Source organism: Nannobrachium achirus (assembly GCF_963921795.1).
Source record: "Nannobrachium achirus genome assembly, chromosome: 16".
NCBI classification, from domain to species: Eukaryota; Metazoa; Chordata; class Actinopteri; order Myctophiformes; family Myctophidae; genus Nannobrachium; species Nannobrachium achirus.
In genome coordinates, this window is record NC_137823.1 from 48,565,539 (window position 1) to 48,588,927 (window position 23,389).

Below are 23,389 nucleotides of genomic sequence, written 5' to 3' on the forward strand. Positions count from 1 at the left end.
AAAATATCCCTGTCAGACACACTGTAGTACTGTACACTGCATGGTTTCAGCTCCGTAGCTGTAGGATAAGTAGACTAGTGGAGATGAGAAGGCCTTTGATAAGAGCAGCCGCTGGCTTGGTGTCCTCCCTCTCCCACCATCTGTCCCAGATTCCACAATGGAAAAAATGTTGTGGTCAAGGGATCGGAACTAATTCAACCTTAATGGGGGTGCAAACAGTTTCGCCTAGGAGAAGTGATGTGTGCGATTTGCGTTGGTTGCTGTGTGTGTTTGCTGGCACGCAAACATCAACAACAACAGCAGCCATTGTTAACTTTGGAATATAAAAAAGCAACATCATGAAGGAATCAATTATATGGATGCTGTAATGTCTACAGTACACATCCTAATGTGATATGTCTTTTAACCCTCAGCCAAAGCCTAATTTACACTTATACTGTCACACAACAGTGTTGCATGCCAAAAATAACAGATTTTATGTAAGCAACAAAGTATGAATTAGGCTTAAGAGCAGGCTTAAGTAAGCACAACCAATATCATTCCACCAACCAATAACGTGTCACCTACGAGGCAAGCTGGGGCTAAACTTGGCCACATCATCACCAATATATAACTTCTGTCTAATTTAAGAAACTAGTTATTATCATCTCCATGGATAGCCCTGCTTAGCCCCCCTAAGTGCTGAGGTTCGCCGTCATCCTGCCATTTCCAATCTCTTGATTTAGAGGATTATAACATCCAGCCCTTTTTGATGATGTAACAGGTCTAAGAGGATCATTGCTCTGGCTTGTGCACAGGCCGCTGTCCAAACCACAGTCACAACATGGCGAGCTGAGTGGGTGGTTAATGTGTTGTAGAGTCAGCGAGTGTATATACTGTACACAGAAATGCCTTTGGGGACTGTTACATTAGACACACTCGTCACACATTACAGTTTACACGCACACAAACATTATCATTAACTCACTTTACTCAACATTCATTCATATGCATACCATAATGTACTTATTCTCAACACATACGCATTGCGGTCAGGCGATGGGTAGGGTGGAATCCGCTAGTGCTGCATACTTCAGAACTTGGAGAGTAGAGAGTAGAGACAAGTTAATAATAATTGTTTGATTTGGGGGACCGTTGATGCGCAGGCTTAGCTGTCCTTGCTTTTTTTCCTTTTCATGCACTACTACATTAGGTTGTTTCGCTCTCTGTCACTCTCTTCAGTCATGTGTGTCTCTCCCTCTCCTCTGGGGGTTTTCAGTGATGCTGGGATGGCAGAGTGTGCGCTTGAGCGTGGCTCTGTGCTTGCTAGTGGCTTACCCCTACCCCCTCTCTCTCTGTGTCTCTGTGTATGGCTCAGTTTGAGTCGACCACCGCCCGACATTTGTTCCATATTAGCTTCAATAATTCTTCCTGTTCTCCCTTGGGTGAGTACATTCCACTCCCACCCGTGTCTCATTCAGAGACATTTCTATCGAGCATACACTTGAGTCCTAGTAGGAGAGGCCTGATGGTAAGGAACTGACATCATTTGAAAACATGGACGTTTTACATTGGTAAGCTCGATAACCAATCCACACCGATCCCATTTTCTATTGCAGAGTGCGTAGCCCTTCACACACAAACCAATGGGTTCCCTGCTCCATCCTGGACTACTTCACTGCTCCTTGATTATGCACCATATGCAGTCATTCAATCAGGGTTCCTTTTTTGGTGTTGAACGGAGTGGGCAAGGTTTGAGGAGTTCTATAATTATAATGAACCTGAAAAAAGAGCAGCAATGCAACCATGCTTACTGTCAAGCTATATTACTGATTTGCAAGAGAGTTGTCAGTGATTATTCTATTGGCTAGTTTCAAACCTAAAATACTCTGTGCAGGAGGTTCTAATGACTAGACACTCACACCTACGTTGCATCACCGATCCGACCGATATCTCTGAGTCATAGTGTCAGGGCTTTGTCAAGAGTACCTGTTGTACCTCTCTGCGTGTTTGTCCCTTTTGTGCCCATAATGAGATCTCTATATCTGTCTGTCAACCTGTGTCCCCTTTAAACCCATATATGGAGATCCCTGATGTCATTAGTATATGCTCATAACCTGTAGTTATTGGTTGAATCTGCATTTCTGGACAACTGGATATCTATATAAACATATCGGTCAGCTTGACGGTTTTGGACAATTCGGTGCCATGTTCCACACTCCCTCAAGTCCTTGTCGATGCGCGAGCCGATTTTGAAGTCGGTCGGTCCCATATATGCACAGCGGTCAAATCTGTGACTCTGGACAACCGAATCTCCATATGCTTAAATATGGGCTTATCAGGTTTGTTTATGGTTTTGTCTGAGTTATAGTGACATGCCTGAATATGGGCGTATGGGGTTTGTTTATGGTTCTGTCTGAGTCAGAGTGACGTGGCAGTGGTCCGCCGGCTCTCCCTTAAGCCACCTTTTAATGTCGGATACAACATTAAAAGGATTTCTGACTAAGCACTATGTCCCTTCATTACATCAAAAAGAAAGAAAGAAATCACTGCTGCAGTGACTCACACCAAAAGTCACACCTCAAGAGCCCATGCTCTTCATCAGACGCCCATGCTTTTCATCAGACGCTGATGTCTTCATCAGACTCATTCCAGTTTGACATTTACTGTAGCGAATGAGCTCAAAACATCAACTGCATTTGGATGTGCCAATATAAATTGCATTTGAGAGAGCTGCTGTACAGCGGGGGAACCTTTGGTCCAGCACCTGCCTTAATTGTAACCTGAATCCTGCATAAATATGGTATTTGTTGTTGTTGTTTCGTTTCTTAGTCTTTTTTTGCTGTGCCATGGCTGGCTCCCTGCTTCTGTTGTCGCGTACTGTGGAAAATCCAATTACCGTATCTTTGTTGATCCTTTGCCTTTGCAACCCAGCAGTCTCCTTTACGCTTGATGCCTGGTATGAAGCCTGTGTCATGTGTCCAAGCAGAGATGCCTACAGCCTTGACTCCTCTGCTCAGTAATTAATTTGGGGAAATCGCGCTCTTTCGAACGACCATCATTTCGACCGGAGGGTTAGCGACTCACTCCACAGAGGTGAGGGTTAGAGTCGGTGTCAAAAAGATGACATGTAGTAACAGCGACACGCTCCCATTAATTCAAGTCACCATTCATAATATTAATAATATTGCATACAATTTATATAGCTCTTGTATACTGTAGGTACTCAACGTTGCTTTACAACAGAAACAGAAAAAAAAAATGTATGTATACATTATTGTCATAATAATGATATATCCATTTAGGCCTAACCTATAGAATAGGGCTAAATCAGAAATTGGCCTACAAAACAAATATGTTGCTACATACTGTACATGTACTGTAAGCCCCTCCCAAACAGCAAAATGTGTTCCCGGCCTGAATGGGATAATAATGGTAACCTGGCAGTGGAGGAAGCAGAGGCTGCTCATGTACTTTCTCTATAAAGTCTCTGCCGCCTTGAATCTGTAAAAACGTTTTAAATCACTTTTACAAAAGAAATATATATATATATTTTTTTAACGACAGGCTTCTATAAAAAATAGTATTGTGTTTATTCTTGGAAAGCTTGTGTTAAACATTTTTATTGGTATGCTTTGTTTACAACCATTGCTTGTTAAAACTGCACTCCGTATTGTGGTATGTTGAAATATGCTTTTTAAAATCCAATTCAGTTCCTCAAACTGCCTTGTGTATGCTTGTTGTATTGACCCACATTCTGTAAAAGCTTTAGTGATAGATTTATTTTATTTTTTTATGGCCCATAATACCTTAAATTATATATATATTTAAAAAAAACGATATCCTTTATTCTCCCCTAACTGCTTGCCTGGCATTTGTGCTATAGCCAATGGGCTTTAGAACAGTCATATTTATGTGGCTATTAATACTGTATAGTAGATTGACGTGAGATGTCTTGACACAGATGAATGGTGGCATACAGTGTACTGTAATGCCTTGGCTTCTATCATCTACCACTTTATGTCAGTCCTATTAGCTGGAGGCGGACATGATGGTATCCTTTGGAAGTGTGTATATCATAGCTGTCACTAGTAACTACAGAGGCCATGCCCTGCTTTGGAATATTAAAGCTACAATCTGGGACTTATTTTAATGATGACAATTTGTACTCTGTCACACGATACACATCACGATGCAAATAACACCGTTGCATCACGAAGTATGAATCAGGCTCTAGAATTGAAACACGGTATGATCATGACATTTATTATTCCAGTGGTCTATCCTAAGAAAAGACGTGGGTTAATAGCGATATGTGCTTTACTTTGAAACCACAGTAATACAAATTCTATACGGTCCCAATCCTAGTTGCAATTGCCTCTCTCTCCGTCAGGACAGGAACATAGAATTATGAATCTATAAATGTATAGGTCTACCCTTGTATTTAGGGTCATGACATATTTTTATGTTCTTTTTTATGGCACACTCTGTCTTTATTGCAGCGTCTCCATCTGTCTGTCATTGTGCTATTTTTGATTCAGAATGAGAAATAATTCTATCTAGCTCTGAAGTACAAAAGCCTTTAACAGCTGCAGCACTTATCGGAAATTTGATGACTGAAGTTATGTTAGACACTTTTCCCATAAGACCGGTATCTGAACTTGTCCTTACTTAGCCCACCGGAATGAGACGCAGAGTGAGTAGACGGAAATTGTGTCCTCTTATAATGAGCGTTTGGTAAGAGACAAATATATGAAGATAAGGTTGAAAATGGTTTAATGGCTGCAGGAACAGAGGATTGTCTGGACCAGGTCATTTTAAGATTGCACTGCAGTCCCTGACTCAGTTGACCTTAGTAGTGTTAGGAGGTGAGTCATTTAGAATGTAGTGGACTTTGTTAAATTAAGGTCATTATCGAGGTGGTCTAATGACATGCTTAATTTCTATGATCACTGTCTCACGGTTATTGTCTTAATTATGCGCTGAAGTGTATTACAATCTTGAGTGTGGAATAATCCCATTTCCCACATGCAGAAGTCAACTGAAAGTTGGAATACTATAATACACTCATTATGGACGGGTACACATTAACTCATATGCTGCCATTTAACAATACCTTCGTACTCTTTAACTGCCATTCGTCTCCATAGACTTCCATGTAATTCATAGTGCACGGATCATGCACACCAATGCCTAGATAATGCACCACGTGTGTCCACATTGCTCACAGCTTTCAAACAAAAAAATCCGAATGGAAATCCGTTCAGGCATTCATGAGATAGCAGCCATTATGTTTTACACTGTTGTGAGCTTGGAGGTCTGCTACCTGAGTTATATGGGGGTTGTATGGGGGTTAAACAAGCAATTTCGCGATCGCTATCATGCCTACTAACGTTTTTGGGGTCCCAAAACATTTTTTGAAAAAAAAACATTTTTGAAAATGGCGGAAATTCTCGGGTTCCTCGGGCGTGGCAGGGAGGGACATCGCGAAATTCTCGGGTTCCTCGGGTTTGGCAGGGTATGAGTTAAAGTTTATTACCCCCTCAGGCCGGGAACACATTTTTGTGTATTACGGTACATGTTTTGGAAATGAATTTTCTATGAAAAGCCAAAGGTGTAAGCTATCAATTAGTTTTGGAATTTTGTTTCTAGCTGCTACAGAGGCCGAGTAATACATTTTCCAGTAAAACAGTTGGTAATTTTCAAATCTACTTAGGTCTTTAAGGCTTTTTTCAAATCAGACTTAGGCCTAAATGGGTTAAAAATGTTCAAAGTTATTATTAGTAACATTACATTGGTTTAACTATCACAAGAAACACATTCTCTGCTGCAGTTTCCTTTACAGTAATATTGTCTATCACAGTCCCAATATATTATGTAGAAGTTACTGATTCACCACCAATCATAATGAGAGGGAGAGCAGACATTTTATGTTGAGTCTTTTCTTCCTGCGATATTTCACAGCTCAGTGTTGTCCTTTTAACCACTTTTAATCTGGTGTCTCCTATTTGGGCATGTCAGGGATTTTCAAAAGATTTCAAAATGTCAAATGTCACTGAGCTTGTATATTGGCTATTTTATCGTACTACGAAGTACATGTATATTGTCGTTGTCGGATGAAAACATTATATGTCCAAAACCGTTCGTTTTGTATTTATCATTTAAAAAATGATCTAAACTAGTGAAAATAGCTGATCTACAAGCACACAACGCCTCGCACCACGAGGCGTTGTATGTTCCACTAGTTTTGTGCGACAGTCTTGTGTGATGAAGTAGGGCTTTGCTTTACGAAAAAAACGTTCAAATTTGAAACATGGAGATACAACGTTTCTGCCCGACAGTGACCATATAATGCTTAATGGTTAATTGCTCACTCTCCTCGCACTCACTCTGCTGCATCTCTGTGTCTTTACCCGTTTGTTCTCTTGTGTGTGTTTAGGTGGCGAATCCACGTGTGGAGCTCACTCTTTCAGAGCTGCAGGAAATGGCCACAAGGCAGCAGCAGCAAATAGAGGCCCAGCAGCAGATGCTTGTTGCAAAGGTAACGTCCTTATTATCGCCTCTTTGTTTGGCAGTCTGAATTTGCCCGCAGTGTGCCAATGGCCTTCTTTTATAGGGCAGTTTATCAGAATAGGCTGCTTTTAGTCTTAAGAGGGCCCCACTGTCATATTTGGTCATGTTCAGTCAATTTGTGACATTAACTTTGTTGAGTATTGTAAAAAACATTTCGATTAAATGCTATACTTTTGTCCCATTCTTTACATGCTTGAACAATTTCATAGGCTGTGTGCATCCATCTTCACAAAAACAATGCATAATGCAACAGTGTGTTAATAATTGAGTTTACTATGAAGACTAAATAATGGCTGGAATCGGGGACAGCTTCTTAATGTCACCAATGGGGCTCCTCCTTCGCATGATTATGTCATGACATCAGATCAAGGATAGACCCGCCTCACCTGTGTCTTGGCTCCGTGGCAGGCATAGTTTTTACTGAGGTTAAGGTTAGGTTTAGGCTGTATTCCTGAGGTTAGGTTTAGGCATAGTTTTACTGAGGTTAAGGTTAGGTTTAGGCATAGTCTTACTGAGGTTAAGGTTAGGTTTAGGCAGTATTACTGAGGTTAGGTTTAGGCATAGTTTTACTGAGGTTAAGGTTAGGTTTAGGCATAGTCTTACTGAGGTTAAGGTTAGGTTTATGCATAGTTGCAAAAAATTACAACGGTCAGTGAAATTGACTTCTGGCCAATCACCACAATGCTGTAATATCAACTCTTCCATAGTGTATAATCCCAATCCTCTAAATTATAGTCATTCGTCATGACAACTCATTTACATAACCTCGTTTCCCATCAACATGATGGATGCCATGTCAAAACACATCTCTTCCCAGACCTTACTATTACACAGCCCCTAGTCTGTTTATTGCCTTTTGTTGTGTTGTTTGGAAAGTGGGCCCACTTGGAGCCCTGCAGTCATTTGGAAAGCTGGTCCTGTCACCGTCTATTTTCGGAGCTGAACTGGAGCAAAGCTCAGTTGGAGACACTGTGTACAAATCTGTGCACCATCACAGTTACAAATGGATAAATGAACACTGAGGATTTTACTGTGTTGAAATTAGTAGTGAGTGGTGACGTAAACCTGAAGCTCTCAGCCTCACAGACAGATTTCAACCAGCACACTTTTCAATAGACTTTTTAGATTTAGACCAGGTCAGATCAGGGGTGATTTGTCCGTACACGGACAATGTGTCAGTAAATTCTAAATGTAGTTTTTACACACCATTATAATGTTCTTATTTGTATCAATTCGATTCAAGTTGTATTGGCATGAGAAAACATATGTTTACTTTGCCAAAGCAAGTGTCAAAGTATATTAAAAACAATGTCAATGTATCATAAGACCCAGTTATCTTCATTGTTTTTTCCTTTTTTTTCTCAGAATATGTGACACTGGTTTATAACACTGTGTATGGCAGTCCACAGAGTCCACTATGACAGTGGTTCTAAAACGTCCCCCTTAACTCTGAGAGTGTACAAATGGAACCAAATGGACCCATTACGTGTCCATTTTGTACACTCTCAGAGTTACACACCTGTGATGGTCATTTAGGGCTAGTGTTTGTGTACTCACTTTGTATGTCTGTGGCAAAAATGTAATTTTGACAAAAGCCAACAAGGCGATGACCCTGGTTAAGATTCAACTTTATTGTCACTTCACAGGTTTACTGATAAGAATAGAGAAAGAAAAAACTATCAAAACGTCAGATACAGTATGTCCCATATTCCTAGTATAATACAAGCATTGTCAAACATAAGCTGCATGGTGATATGGCAATAAAATAAGGCGGAAATGCTTCTTATGCAGAGTCAGACCAGAGAGGGATTTACAGCAGATAAAAATAGCAGCATATAAAATCACAGTCTCTTGTGCGTGGTTAAAATAGAAACAGCAGTTCCTGGTGGATGTCTTCATAGACTATTTCTAGGCCAGTTCCACAGTATGCCTTGCAGATGTTACTCATCTCATCAGTGGTTCCCAAACGCTGTGTCGTTCGACAAGTCCCAGTGTGACTTGGGTCTAACAAGTTGTTATTATTGCAATATATGCAACTGTACACAAATCTATTATTCCTTAACCCATTTAGAACGGGTACACATTATTGTGTATCATTATTTTATGCTTTAACTATTGAAAAATATCAGATAAACAAGCTCACAGCGCGGCACCGAGTGCCGCGCTGCGAGCTTGTAGATCTGCTATTTTTGAAAAGTCGTGAAAATTCAAATTTTGACCCTATTCTATAAGTGTCTTTTGAATCCTTCTAAGGTTTTTTTTTTTGAAAAACCTATGTTTCTATGTCAGCAATCTGGCCAGCCATCGTCAAAGAAAAGGTCCTTTTCACTTAACTGGAGCTCAGTTAGTCTGTTCTTGAGAGACTACTATGTCAGTGGTTATCAAACCTTTTCATGTGAAGGACCCCCAAAATGATATTTATTTGGCCACGGACACCCATCTCAAAATATTTTGTTCCAGGGACCCCCCCAGAAGCAAAATTTGAGTTACAAACGTTTGCTTTGAAAATACATATATTCAAAGATTTGCACACATTTTCACGACTTTTTCAAAAATAGCAGATCTACAAGCTCGCAGCCGCGCTGTGAGCTTGTATATCTGCTATTTTTCACTGGTTAAAGCATTCAATAATTCTAGGCCTAAATGGGTTAATTTACTATATCAGCACCGATTTCCCAATACAGAGGCACATTCTATACCCCCCTCAAAATATATTCTAACCACTTTCAACCTGTCATATTTTGGGCATGCCATTCTAGGTGAAATTCTATGTTTTATTTTATAAAGTAATAATAAAAAATAAAAACATTTTCCATAACGGATCTACAAGCTCAAAACGTGTTGGATCATAAATAAAGGTGTACCTTTGACTTGCCCATTGGTGTGCCACAAAACTTTTGAAAACCACTGGTCTACCACTGCTCTTATAGTCGGCCTTGACTTTTACATGATAAGCATTGATCAGCTGAAGAGGAGAATGTGTTTATAATATCTCGATGATGGCAAAAAATTAAGCAGTCCACCTTGCCTACAATTTACTGTCGGTGTGCCCTCATGTGGTGGTGACATGCATTTATCACATTTGCCAAAAATGACATCCTCATTATCCTAAAAGACCAGCTTGAATGAAATTGACGATAATGACATTCAGTCCTCTGTGCTAGTGGGGGAAAAAGAGTGCATCTGTCCTCATGAGTGTGGGTCATAATTCTGTTGCATTTCATCATGTCCTTGGCAATCAGACACATCGCAGATTCGATTTACTGATCACAGCATTACTGGTCTCTGTAACTGTCATTTCAAACCCACAGTGCAGTATTCGTGTAAACGGGCAAAAGTAGATAGTAAAAAAGCTGATATCTGTCACGTGTCATTCACTGTCGAAACGAGTGATGACTTTTGTCCAGACATTCACAACCCTTTCTGCTCCCTGACCTTTTGTCTCTAAAGCCCGTATCAGAGTCGGGTCCGCGGTGGAAGGCTATCCACCGCGGTGTAGTGCCGTGTAGTCTTTTTGAGTCATAAAACTACAACGTTAACGCTCAAAAAGACTACACGGCACTACACCGCGGTGGATAGCCTTCCACCGCGGACCCGACTCTGATACGGGCTTTAAGCTTCTTATCTTTAAAGGGATATTTCACTTTAAAAAAAACGTTGTTATTTTATCATCTAACCAGGCTTTGTGAGCACCCTGGACAGATTTTAATTTGCTTGATTCAATATTTAGATATTTGATATTCATTTTTGCGACCGTCAGGTCGCATTTACTACCAAAACCTCCACCGGCTGGCTGTCAGTCAGTCAGTCTGTCCGTCATGTCACACTTTTCCCCAACTCATATCTCCGCCACCGTTGCCCCAAGACATGCCAAACTTTGCACACACACTCCTTGCCTGCCAATCCACAACCTCCACCTCTCACGTCATACGGGCAGCCATAGTTACACCTGGAATGTTGAATCTCCATATATGGAGAGAACCTACGCATCACACAAAGTCTGACCTCACCAGCCCATACTTGGGCATGGACGACTTATATCTCCATATACGGAGATGGCCATATATGGAGATACGATGACATCACAGAGTCCACAGCTGATGATGTGGCGTGATGTCATACAATACACAAACAAGCCCTATATAAAGGGGCAATTCTCACCAGGGAAGAGAGCATTCCCCACTAGCTGAGTATCTTAAGATGGTTGGATGTGATGATAAGCTATAAGCTTAGTTGATCCTGGCGATAAGGTCTGAGTCAAGGAATGCTCTCTTCCCTGGTGAGAATTGCCCCTTTATATAGGGCTTGTTTGTGTATTGTAGATGGCCATATATGGAGATACGATGACATCACAGAATCCACAGCTGATGATGTGGCGTGATGTCATCGTATCTCCATATATGGCCATCTCCGTATATGGAGATATAAGTCGTCCATGCCCAAGTATGGGCTGGTGAGGTCAGACTTTGTGTGATGCGTAGGTTATCTCCATATATGGAGATTCAACATTCCAGGTGTAACTATGGCTGCCCGTATGACGTGAGAGGTGGAGGTTGTGATATTTGTGGAGATAAGCGACCAATGGTCGCTTATCTCCCGATTAGGGAGTCTTACTGGTATTAGACTTTAGATTTTATTAGACCTTCCTATACAAACCCATTGTTCAAACTTCAAACTCCATTTTAACCATAATAGATGGTTTTTCTTTCTGGTGACTCATACTACTCTCCTAATACGTTTTTTTTTTTTTTTCTCGATAACTTTTTTCATTTATTTTTAATACTTTTTTGGGAAAATGGAAAAAATGTAATACAATAAAAACATATTAAAAATAAATTAAAAAGAGTATCGAAAAAACACACCCAGCTCACGTATTAGGAGGGTAGTATGAGTCACCAGAAAAAAAGATGGGTGTTTTTGATTAATCTATCATGGTTAAAATGGAGTTTGAAGTCAGAATGGGTTTGTATAGGAAGGTCTAATAAAATCTAAAGTATAATAAAAAAAATATCTAAATATTGATTCGAGCAAATTAAAAACTGTCCGGGGTGTTCCTAACAGCCTGAGTAGACAATGAAATGACCAAAGTTTTTTTTGAAAGTGGAATATCCCTTTAACCACTTATGCCACATTTTATATTTCAATCATGGATACCCTTGTTGAACATTTTTACAATAACAACATGCCCAAAATAGGGACGGCAGTGTGAAAGTGGTTACTAGGCGTACAGGCAGTAAGTCATGAAGCATGGAGTGAACGACCAGACAGGTTAGCTTACCATAATGACCACTGAGGAGCCAACCTACTTATTGGAGAGCACTACATGTGTATTAAGTTAAATATATTGGTGCGCTCATGTGTCGTGTCATGTCTTCTTCGTCAAAGCAGGTCTCGGGTATACTATCTTGTTTCTACAGTTGTCTCTTGTGACACAATCTAGTGGGAACCCATTCGTAAAGGGTTTGCAGAATCGGTCTTGAGAGATTACTTGTGACGCAATGTACAGCCGCAGTCAATCGACGGAACTAATGTTATGCTTGCTGCTAACTAATGTTAACATGTTTCATTACATCTCAACAGTGTTGGTTTAGTTTTTCCCTTTTTCTCCAATCTAGTCATTATGTTGGTATGACGGCATACAAATTGAATTCCCAATTTTCCCCACACACATTTAGTCCCCGTCACTGCTAACCTGACCTCTACATCTGGTCGGGTGGAAGAGTTTAGCACATTTCTCCTCTGATACAAATTGCTTTCTTTTCACCTGAAGAGTACAAAACTTATATTCCACCAAGTTCCTTTCCATGCTAAACATTTTGTCTCATTGTATGTTTCTGTTTTTATATGGTGGTTTTGTATAGTCTGTTGGGTAGTATGTCTAATAGTAGACAACAATGGAAACAAGCCTCAGCTTTTTTGTGTCTAATCCGCATTGGCACTTGTTTTGATTTCTGACACTGTGTTTTGAATTGCCTGTCAGTAAAGTATAGTATCTATTTATAACGGGGTGGAAAACCTGTAGGAGATGCTAGTGTTATGAAAGAGTTTGCGCTCTCCAACCCGCCTTGCACACTAAAAAAATGGTCAATAGAGGTTGTCGTTGTGGGCCTGGCCAAACCGGATGCACTGCAGAGGATTCAACCCCCTAGTCTCCACCGTGGGACCTGGAAACCCTAGTGTTTGTTTTTAATAAAACCAGTAAGACTCCTTAAATCGGGAGATAAGCGACCGCCATAACATAAACCTTAGAAGGCAATGGTAGCCAATGAGGAGGGAATATGGGAAATGGGACAGATCCATGTTGATGACATGACGTTAGAAATACTGTGTACCGCTTTGCATGATTTTAGGGCAAAATCTGTAGGAGCAGTGTCCAAAAATGTGTTTTGCAAGAATCGGCCTCATGGTGACGCTAGAAGAGCCATGAAAAGGGCCATGTGAGAAATGAGGGGTGGAGGTGTTGGTTTGGCAGCCAAGGAGTGTGTGTGCAAGGTTTGGCATGTATAGGGGAACGGTAGCAGAAATATGAGTAGGGCAAAAGTGTGACGTGTGACGGACAGACAGACTGACAGCCGGTGGAGCAATGAACCTCAATCTTCAGTCTCAGCTCAATCTCTCTCTGTCCATTTGTGTCTCTCTGTCCCTCTCTCTCTCTCTTCCACTCATTCCTCCTTCCCTCTTTTCTTCCCTTCTCCTTTGCCTCAAACTCTCTGCCTGTAGGAGCAACGTCTGCGCTACCTGAAGCAGCAGGAGCGTCGGCAGCAGCAGTCCGTTTCAGAGACTGAGAAGCTTCAGAGACTGAAGGACCGTGTCGAGAGCCAGGAAGCCAAGCTGAAGAAGATTCGAGCAATGAGGGGCCAGGTGGACTACAGCAAAGTCATCAATGGCAACCTGTGTATGTATTCGGATACGTTGAGTTAACCCATTTAGGACTGAGGCCGATTCTAAAAATGCCTTCTAAATCCTAACCTAAGTTTTCTAAAACGTCTTGAAAGGTAAAAACACCAAAAGGGGTTCCCGTCCTAAAAGCACTGGGGCATTACACTACATTTTATTGGAATGTGTATCTATTTATGAGTTAATTTCAATAAGCGTCCGCAAAGTTTGGCCAATGTGACCCTGGGCGTACAACAAACTTTGGACAAATGGACAGAGACAGATGTTGGAGCTTAGCTCATTCCAGGATCACTGCTCAAAAAGGTTATCGTATGTTGGCTTTTGAGAATATATAGGATTGGGCGACTGATTATGTAAAGCAACTGATCTTGGATTGGGAATGAACTGAGCTGATTGTTTTTTTCCCCCCCTGCCTTTGTTTTTTCCCCCCCCTGCCTTCATCTAGCGGCAGAGATCGAGCAGGTGAGCGGCCTGTTTCACGAGAAGCAGTCTGAGTTGCAGACAGCCGTGCTGCGCGTGGAGCAGCTCAGCCTGCAGCTGGAGGACCTGCGGCGGGGGAAGCTCAATGGCCTGCAGACCGCCCTGGGCGGCCAGGTCACCGGCACGGCTGCCCTGGAGCTACGCAAACTCTACCAGGAGCTGCAGGTACCGTGGGACACATTGAAGGGAACATGACACATATTTTGTTTATCTTTTGTTTAGAATAACCTATGTTAAGTTGTGCTTCACAAAATACAAATTTCATCTTTAACTTCAGAAACATAAAAATGTGATTTGATAAATCTTCTATAAATAGATACATCGATTATTGGATTACGTCACCCCTCGTGTGCATGTTGTTTGTCGCCCTCAGATCCGCAACAAGCTGAACCAGGAGCAGAACAGCAAGCTGCAGCAGCAGAAGGATCTCCTCAACAAGCGCAACATGGAGGTGACGCTCATGGACAAGCGCATCAGCGAGCTGCGGGATCGCCTCTATAAGAAAAAAGCTGAGGCACGTCAAAAAGAGAACCTTCCTGTAAGGCTAGGAGCGCTCAACACACGTGCTCATAAGCATTTCACCTAACACACCTGCTCCATACCCTTTTCACCTAATACCCATTTCACTTAAAACACCTGCTTACCCATTTCACTCAACACACCTGCTCATCCATATTTCACTCGCCACACCTGCCCACTGTCATTTCCTTCCACTTCCAGTGTAGATTGCTTCCTTGCTTATCATACGTCAGTCCAGTTTGTGTAGTAGTTAAATATGTAGTGAAATGACATGACGAGAATCCATCAAAGTCAGATCACCTCAGTCTATGGTCAAAGTTCATTGCTTTCATCCTGGGATGATGGCTTGGAATACGTAAGTTGATTTGAAGTGAAAATGTAATTTGAAGTTTCACATAGGAACAAATTTCATTCCACCTCTAGATTGTTTTATTTAATTTAAGTAGTGTTCTACAAAAGTGATATTACACAATACTTTGGAAGTTCTGTATAATTCTTAGTAGTAGAACTATAAAATAAAACAACCTTATTGAAGCGGTGAAAGCCGCTTCCAAGGTGTGGCTTTGTCTGTCCCGTACATGTCTGACTAAATACTGAGCACGGATTGGTCAATTTTGTCTGTCCCGTGTCCCGTGCATGCAGAATTGAGGATTGGTCAAGCTTCACACGACAATTTGGCCCTCCAGACAAAATCATTCAGAATTCAGAATTCATGAAAATATAGAACTAAAGCACATGGAAAGTATAGATCTAGAAGATAGAATGTATAGATCTAGAACACAGATTTCATAGCTCTAGAACACATAGAATGAGAATTCACCGCTTCACTTCGATTTATATTTTTGTCTATAAATGAGTACACATGCATAATCATTCACCACTATGCATTTTAAACATTTTACTTTCTCCTCCTTTAGCTGAACAGAGCGAATGGGCCCCCGTCTCCCCAGCCAGCTGCTGGAACTCTGGGTCGTGTAGCTGCTGTTGGACCCTACATCCAGGTCCCTGTACCGGGCCGACAGGACAGTGGCTATACTGTGCCGCCTGACCCCCTCAAGCCTCAGACTCTGGGTGTCAACACCCAGGCCAACCATGGCCGATCCAAATCAGGTCGGTCAAGCTCTGCTTTATGTACGTCCACCAACGTCAATGTACTGCGATTTTGTCTGAGATTATCAAGGGAAATTCAACCAACTGATAAATGGAGTGCTGTTATGCTAACTTGAATCTAATAATGTTTAGCAGCCTAAACCATATTCATTTTGAGAGATGATAACAGAGATGGGGGAGTGGTGCTAAGATGCTTCTGGTGCAACTTGATCCAAGGCTAGATTGTGATCCCAGACGTAGCGGGTATCATATGAGTCGTACTACTGTAATACATAGTTTTTTCAGCAATCTTCGCCCATAATCACATCTTGCATGAATGCCTCGTGAGTGAAATCCCCCTCTGGCGTCAACTGTTAATCTGTTTCCTTCCTATCTCGACTTTATCGGCTCCCATTTTATTCTCTGCCTCGACTGGAACACTTAATTTCATTTTCCTCCTGCTCTAACCCAACTCTCTCTTCCTTTGTGGTGTATATTGTTATTCCTTTCCCTCTTTTCTTTCTCCCCCCCTCTCCTGTCCCGTCTCTGATGTTGTCTCTCTTTGTGGCGTCTTTGGTGAACTCGGGGTGGTGGTGGGGGGGTAGACGGTGTGCGAAAGCCTCCCGGCCCTTGGAAGGTGACTGATTTAGACATTGTTGTGGATCCGGTGGCTCCGCCCCCTCCTGACTCCCAGCAGCTCCCAGGCTCTGACGCCACGTCCCGTGAGTGCACAGGTCTGCGTTAAACCCAGTGGTTCTCAAAGAGGGTGCATCATGGGAATTGAAGTCTTTGCATCACTTGCGGGTGCAGGAGACCACAGTCTAGGGTTTACAACCGGAAATTGGCCGTGAATTTGTTAAAGGTCTGTCGCTCCGAGAGGGTACAAATCGAACCAAATGTACTCTCTCGGAGGATTAGGATCTTGCAGTGCATATTTGGGATCCCAGAGATTGAAAATTGGGGATCAAATGGGGATCTGTGGCCTGATGCATACCAAATTGGGGGTCCTTGAAATTAAAAGGTTTGAGAACCACTGGCCGTGAACGCAAAAGGGATGGCACGTTTCTGAAGCTTGTCTCTCTAGCGCGCTGGATCTTCAGCGTGCGGCTGATGCTTTTTATCCCGACTGTCATATCCAATAAGACTTGGATCGGCTATATTGATCTCAAAATGCAATAGTTGAATAATGCCTTGATTGAATTTGAGTTGCACAAGAACGGGCACTGACAGGAATTTGGAACATCCAGAAAATAAAGAAATGAGGCTGTGTGTGCTTCACCAGTCACAGTTTGACCAAAGTATTTTCAGAAGGGGAATTGATAAAGGACATGACCATCTGTTAAGAAGAAAAGTTAACAGATGGATGCAGCCCTATTTGATGTCATCCAGCTGCCCACTGCCCTGCTGAGCACTGCATTGTGCATCCAGTTTTTTCCAAGCGAAAAAGCGCATGTTGATGTTTGGATGATTTGCTCTGTGGGACAGCTAATGACGTCAAACTGGGTAGGCTTGTCAAGTGTCCTGCAGAAATTTTGTAAATTCCCTTATGCAAGTAATATTTCCTTACAAAGTAGTGCTGATCGTGTGTGTGTGAGTGTGAGAGACTGAGTGTGTACTTCTTAAAGGGACTACACCATGAATTTCACATTATTAATTTTTTTCTTGTTTTTTGGTCTTCCCAGTATCTCTTCCAGCCCCCAAAAAAACCCAATTCATTAACTCTAAGCCTTGCCTTTCATTTCAGTGAATTTTCTGAATGGGTGTGTCTGAACGGTACTCTTTTGAAATCTGCCCTCAGCGTAGGTCACCTTTGGGCTCATTTCCTATTGGGCCCCCTCGAGAAGGGGGTGGTACTTTTTGGGAGGCTATATTCTATTAACCTTCTATTAACCAGGCTTTCCGGAGAGAAAGCCTGGTATTCGTTTACTAAACAGGTTGGTTGATCCGGTCTAGACCGGATGATATCTTACGTCATTTTGTATTCAAAACGGACTACACTTTGGCCGGAACTACCGACCGGAATCAGTTTTATCCCAGTTAGCGCATGCGCAAAACCAGGTTAAAACTGATTCCGGTCGGTAGTTCCGGCCAAATTGTAGTCCGTTTTGAATACAAAATGACGTGGGACGTCATCCGCTCCCGACCGGATCAAAAGCCCGAAATTGGAAGCGATCCCAGGCTAATATTCTATTGAGACTATGAGGTGGGCGGGGTAAAGCAATAGAGTCTGACTGCAGACCACAGAAACCGTCAGGTAAAGTGGTGCTAAAATTGGAACGATACAGAGAAGATTAGCATGGTGCCATGCTAAAATTGGAACGATACAGAAAAGATTAGCATGGTGCCATGGTATATTCTCTGTATCGTTCCAATTTTAGCCCAAAGACAGCTCCCCGTTGCCAACAAAGGGCATTTTGGTATTGCACCTGAAATGGCTTGGAATTAGAGACAGACAGAACATGAAATTTCAATATCTGAGTGGTTGTTTAAAACCGTATTACAGACCAATATTTATATAAAATATATATTTGAAAAAAGCATGGTGTGGCCCCTTTAAAAGGTTTCAGTGTGTTTAGTGCCAAAACATTGTCAAGCCATCCAATAAATATGAGCTTTGGTCTAACTCCATAATATCCTCAGCTTACCTAACTTCACCTCATATCAAATCTTCACAGCGATCAGGCCGTTTAGTCATAATCACTTAAAGGACCATACTGGCTTTCTGACATGTTACGCCCATTGGCTACTCATAGTATACTTGACAATACTGACGACTGTAGCATTCTATAATTTATTTCATTTCCGAGGAAGCCGTTGGAGTCAATACATTTAACTACTGTATTAAAACAATCTTGCAGAAACTTTATATATGCTTAAGATATATAATCCAATGCAATGAACTTAATTGTGCCTTAACGTTTCTGTTGAAATTACAATGCATTTTACCATGCATATTGATTTGAAGTCTAAATGAAAATAGTCCTTGGAGAAAACATTGACTACAAACTAAATTCAAGTGTCCATGACTTCTTAAATGTACAATGATGTTTATCCAACATTGACTCAGTTATTCAGGTAAGTTCAGAACTATGAGTAAAATGTTAACTCTAATTTAGGAAATAAAAACATGGAATATCATTCATCTTGGACAATGGAATGTATGGTCCTTTAACAGCCACATCACCACTGTCAGGTATTCCAAATGGAAAGGATATCTGACGTGTCATGCTCTGTATAAGTGGCATTCACTTCACTCTCATCTGTCTTTCAACAATGTTTATGTCCCAACAATATGTCATCGTATCAAATTTGATTCCTTTCAATTTGTTTTTCTCCTTTTTTCCCCTATCTTTATCTTTCTTGTTGTATTTATTTGTTTTATTATGATATATCTTTTTTTTACCACATGAACCCAAAATTGTATAGATTCATGAATAATGTTATGCACATGCTGGTTTCCTTGAAATGGGATCCTATTTTTCCACTCCTTGGTTCCATTAACATGGCATCGAAAATAACTTGAAAGGAAAAGTACCATTCCCACCTGTCTGGTGGCCATGCTTTATCTGTTGTCTTGTAACTTAAAGCAGACCTCCGTCTTTCATACCACCTCCATCATTTGCAAATTAATGTGTTCCCTTGCACAGTATGCTCATCGTGTCCCTCGTTCTCTTTCCTTCCTAGCTAACGATACAGGCTGGTCCACTGTTGGCAAGAACAACACATCCCTCAAACCCCCTGAAAGGAGGGAGCCAGGGAGTGAGTCTCAAGGCAAGAGTCCTCCTACAGGATCTCCTGTTGCTTCAACTGCAGACAAGGTTTGTCTCCTTTCTAACGATGCCTTTTAAAACGTAGATGCGGTAGAACTGCTTATTCACTTTTTGTCTTTGTTAGCCATGTCATTTTAAAGGAAATACCCAGAAGTGATTTTGTTTCCTGCAACTCCTTTCCCTTGGCAAGGTCTACTTGAATTTGCTTAAGATGAGGCTGTTATGGCTTGATGGCCTATGGGCCAACGACTCTTCCAGATGCTTTTGTATTATCCATTCTTAACTTAACCAACTTTTGTGTCACCATTCTGTAGGTATTTAATTATGGTTTTCTATGTTTGTGTATCCTCTTGCTTAAACTAAGGTGCAGGACAATAAGATGGCGATCTCCTCTCCTGCCATATCCAAGCCACAGCCTCCTCCCTATGGCTCTCACCTCACATCAACAACTATGGGCAGCTCTCTGGAACGCCGCAAGGATCCACCGCCTCCTCCACGCCCCCTCCCCAACCCACCAGCCTCTGCTTGGCCCCGTGTGGCCACCACTACGGGCTCCTCTTCCCAGCAGATTCAGCAGCGCATCTCCGTGCCCCCAAGCCCTACCTTCCAGCCCAACTCACCCATGTTCCCCCCTGGGTTGAGCGAGCGACTGGATCCCCCTCTGGCTGTGGCAGTGAGGCCCTTCATCCCAGACAGAGGCTCGCGGCCTCAATCGCCCCGCAAGGGCCCACCTACCATGAACTCCAGCTCCATCTACCACATGTACCTCCAACAGGCGGCGCCAAAGAGCCAGCCGCCCAAACCTGCACTCAAAGCAGGTAAGGTGACTTTAAGAGAACGATCATGAGACGGAGAATTTCCTTTAGTATTTAGGCATCATAAATGTATAATTACTGTATGTATTATCAGTTTGAGTTTTAACGCCATTCTCTGATGATTAATTCTGTTTTGTTTGTGTTTTAGTGTATGGGAAACCTGTTCTCCACTCCAGCTCTACGCCCCCTTCGCCCTTGCCTTTCATGCAAACGGTGGGGGCATTCCCCATGTTCCTGGGCCACCCCAGTGGCGACGATGCCGTGGATGGGGAGGCAGATGAACTGGAGGGCTTCCAGCCTCTGGAGCCGTTGGCGCCCCCTCCCAGCGTGGAGAACATCCCGCGACCCCTGAGTCCCACCAAGCTGACGCCAATGGTGCACTCCCCACTGCGCTACCAAAGTGACGCAGACCTGGAGGTGCTCCGCAAAAAGCTGTCCAACGCTCCCCGGCCCCTCAAGAAGCGCAGCTCCATCACGGAGCCAGAGGGGCCCGCCGGACCCAACATCCAGAAACTGCTGTACCAGAGATTCAACACGCTGGCAGGGGGCATAGAGGGAAATGGAGTCAGCGGAGGCGGAGGAAGTGGCGGCGGAGGTAACGGAACACCGTTTTACCAGCCGGCCAACCCTCCTGGTTACATGGGGGGAGACTCTGTGGCTGACACGGACAACGGCAACCTCCCCTCTGAAACGGTGCTTCTGCCCCCCCCAGGGGACGAGGAGGCGGCCTCCGAGCCTCTGCCTACTGACACTAACGACAACCAGCCGGAACCCTCGCCGCCAGAGGGCGTCGGGAACCCCGATGTGCCGGAGGATTCGGAGGAAGACGACAACAACAACAACTTGGGGAGCTGTGAGGCCTCTCTCCCCAGCCCTGTGCCAGAGGTCAGCACGCCAGAGGAGAGCGGCATGGCACCTTCACAGCCCCTGGTGAGAGAAACACCTCGCAGGGGTCAGGCCAGGGACCCCTTAGCTGAAAGAGAGATGAAGCAGGGACCCCCACTACATATTGTATAGAAGTAGATTAAAAATGTTCATGGATTTCTTATACAGCTTAGACTTGTTAAACAACACTGTCATCATGTTGGAGTAATGTGTATTTTCAGACATTTAACCACTTGAACGTCAAGTCTGCTCTTCTTTTCCCTCTACCGGCTCTACAAACCTCTTTGCCAAAAATAGTCGATCTACAGGCTTACAACGCCTCGCAGCGCGAGGCATTGTAAGCTTTTAGATCTGCTATTTTTGGCTAATGTTCCACTCAGATTAGGGATGCTAGGGTTCAAATGGTTATGTAAAAAAACATGATCTTATCAGACAAAGATTTGGCGGCCCCCCTGTAGTAACTCTGAGGACCCCCTAGGGGTCCCGTACCCCCCGTTGAAGACCCCTGCCTTATGGATTGCATGGACACCTTAGCTAAGCTAAACCAAGGGTCTTTGTATACATTAGAAATTAACATTAGTTTCCAAAAACAAAAGAATCACAACCATCTTTTCTTCTCTCCATTTTGATACAGGAGAAGCGTACAAACTTGAAGAAGCCCGATTCGGAACGCACCGGACACGGCCTTCGGGTGAAGTTCAACCCCTTGGCTCTCCTGCTGGATGCCTCTTTAGAGGGAGAGTTTGACCTTGTCCAAAGGATCATCTATGAGGTGTGTGTGCTTGTGTTAGTGCATGTCGGGGCATACTCATATTTATTTTGTATTTTGAAAATGATTGCCTGAACTAGAGGGGCTCACCTTCCATTTTTCTCTTTCCAGGTGGAGAACCCTAGCACTCCCAATGACGAGGGCATCACTCCCCTGCATAATGCTGTGTGTGCAGGACATCACCACATAGTCAAGTTCCTGCTGGACTTTGGCGTGAATGTCAACGCAGCGGACAGCGACGGATGGTGAGCCCCAGCTCTTCTCCCTCCCACTCGAAGGGTTGAGTCACCAATACGATTCAGTACAACTGCAGTGCTTTTCTTGCTTCATATTTATTTTTGTCTTTGTGATTGACGTGTGAACAGGACCCCACTTCATTGCGCAGCCTCCTGCAACAGTGTGCATCTGTGTAAGTTGCTGGTGGAGTCCGGGGCAGCCATCTTTGCCAGCACCATCAGTGACGTGGAGACTGCTGCAGATAAATGCGAGGAGATGGAGGAGGGATACATCCAGTGTTCCCAGTTCCTATACGGTGAGAGTCCTGCCTATTACACTTCTGCACTCATTTGGTTTCTGACAGATACCTTTACAGTGAGATACATGACAGTTATTTATTTGTGGGGCCTTTTATGCCTTTAATGATAGGGATATACAGTAGGCTGACAGGAAATGGGGGAGAGAGAAGGGGAGTCACCATAGACATAAAAAAGTAGACGCCTCCTCCGGCTCTGGGTCGTTGGTAAAAGAGCACTGGCAAGCTTCCTGAATTCTGAAGGACGCTTCCTTGTGCGTCACAGAATGGGATGCTCGGTAGGCCACTCCCTCTTTCCCACTGCAGGGGGCAGAGTGCCTTCCACAGTTCCACACTTCCGCCAGTCCTCTTTTACCAATCGCGCCAATGAACTGCAGTGGCGGATGAGGTGTCTAGCTTTTTATATCTGTGGGAGTCACATGCAGCAAAGGCCATCGGGATCGGGACTCGAACCCACAACACGCTGTCAGGCTACACTGAGCTAGGTGCTACATTACAGTATTTCAGATCAATTTTAAAGTACAGTATGTATATGATTCTGAATGGAGGAATAAGTCAAACATGGCTTAACTTGTACCCCACTTACTGGGGTGGTGGCAGTCTTGACACGTCCAAGGCTACTCTCAGTTAAAGGAGAAGGAAAGGAAAAGTAAGAAAGAAAAGAAAATGCCCGTGCGCAAGGAACTTGTAGTGGTAGGCGCTTCCGTTTGGGGAAAAGACGTGTTTCTGGTTGTGATGTCAAACTAAAAGAAAAAAGAAAATTAACAAGTAATGTGACAATGTGACAGTGTTAAGAATCACTGGTCTAAATTACAGCAATGTTTATTGTTGTCATCCAGGTGTTCAGGAGAAGCTGGGTGTGATGAACAAGGGTGGGGTGTATGGCCTGTGGGTGTATGAAGCTCAGAGTCCAGACGAGTTGTCTTTCAGCGAGGGCGACGCCATCACCATCCTACGGCGACAGGACGACAGTGAAACAGAGTGGTGGTGGGCACGTCTGGAGGACAAGGAGGGCTATGTACCCCGCAACCTGCTCGGGGTAACAACACACACACACACACACACACACACACACATTAAT

The 23,389-nt window shown here is 43.1% G+C and overlaps 1 protein-coding gene across 4 annotated transcripts in view; it reads left to right on the top strand.

Annotated features, from left to right (window-relative positions):
• Nucleotides 1-23,389, top strand: part of ppp1r13bb (protein phosphatase 1, regulatory subunit 13Bb) — a 45,524-nt gene that overhangs the window by 17,533 nt on the left and 4,602 nt on the right. Inside the window, exons 6-17 of one of the 4 annotated variants that reach the window (XM_080744532.1) lie at nt 6,419-6,520; nt 13,273-13,447; nt 13,895-14,094; nt 14,303-14,467; nt 15,366-15,558; nt 19,222-19,355; nt 19,672-20,125; nt 20,271-21,052; nt 21,642-21,779; nt 21,888-22,021; nt 22,142-22,308; nt 23,148-23,347. In XM_080744532.1, the coding sequence (XP_080600658.1) occupies nt 6,419-6,520; nt 13,273-13,447; nt 13,895-14,094; nt 14,303-14,467; nt 15,366-15,558; nt 19,222-19,355; nt 19,672-20,125; nt 20,271-21,052; nt 21,642-21,779; nt 21,888-22,021; nt 22,142-22,308; nt 23,148-23,347 (2,844 nt within the window). The remainder of the gene's footprint in view (nt 1-6,418; nt 6,521-13,272; nt 13,448-13,894; nt 14,095-14,302; nt 14,468-15,365; nt 15,559-19,221; nt 19,356-19,671; nt 20,126-20,270; nt 21,053-21,641; nt 21,780-21,887; nt 22,022-22,141; nt 22,309-23,147; nt 23,348-23,389) is intronic. The other 3 variants (XM_080744533.1, XM_080744534.1, XM_080744535.1) reach the window with 3 other exon arrangements.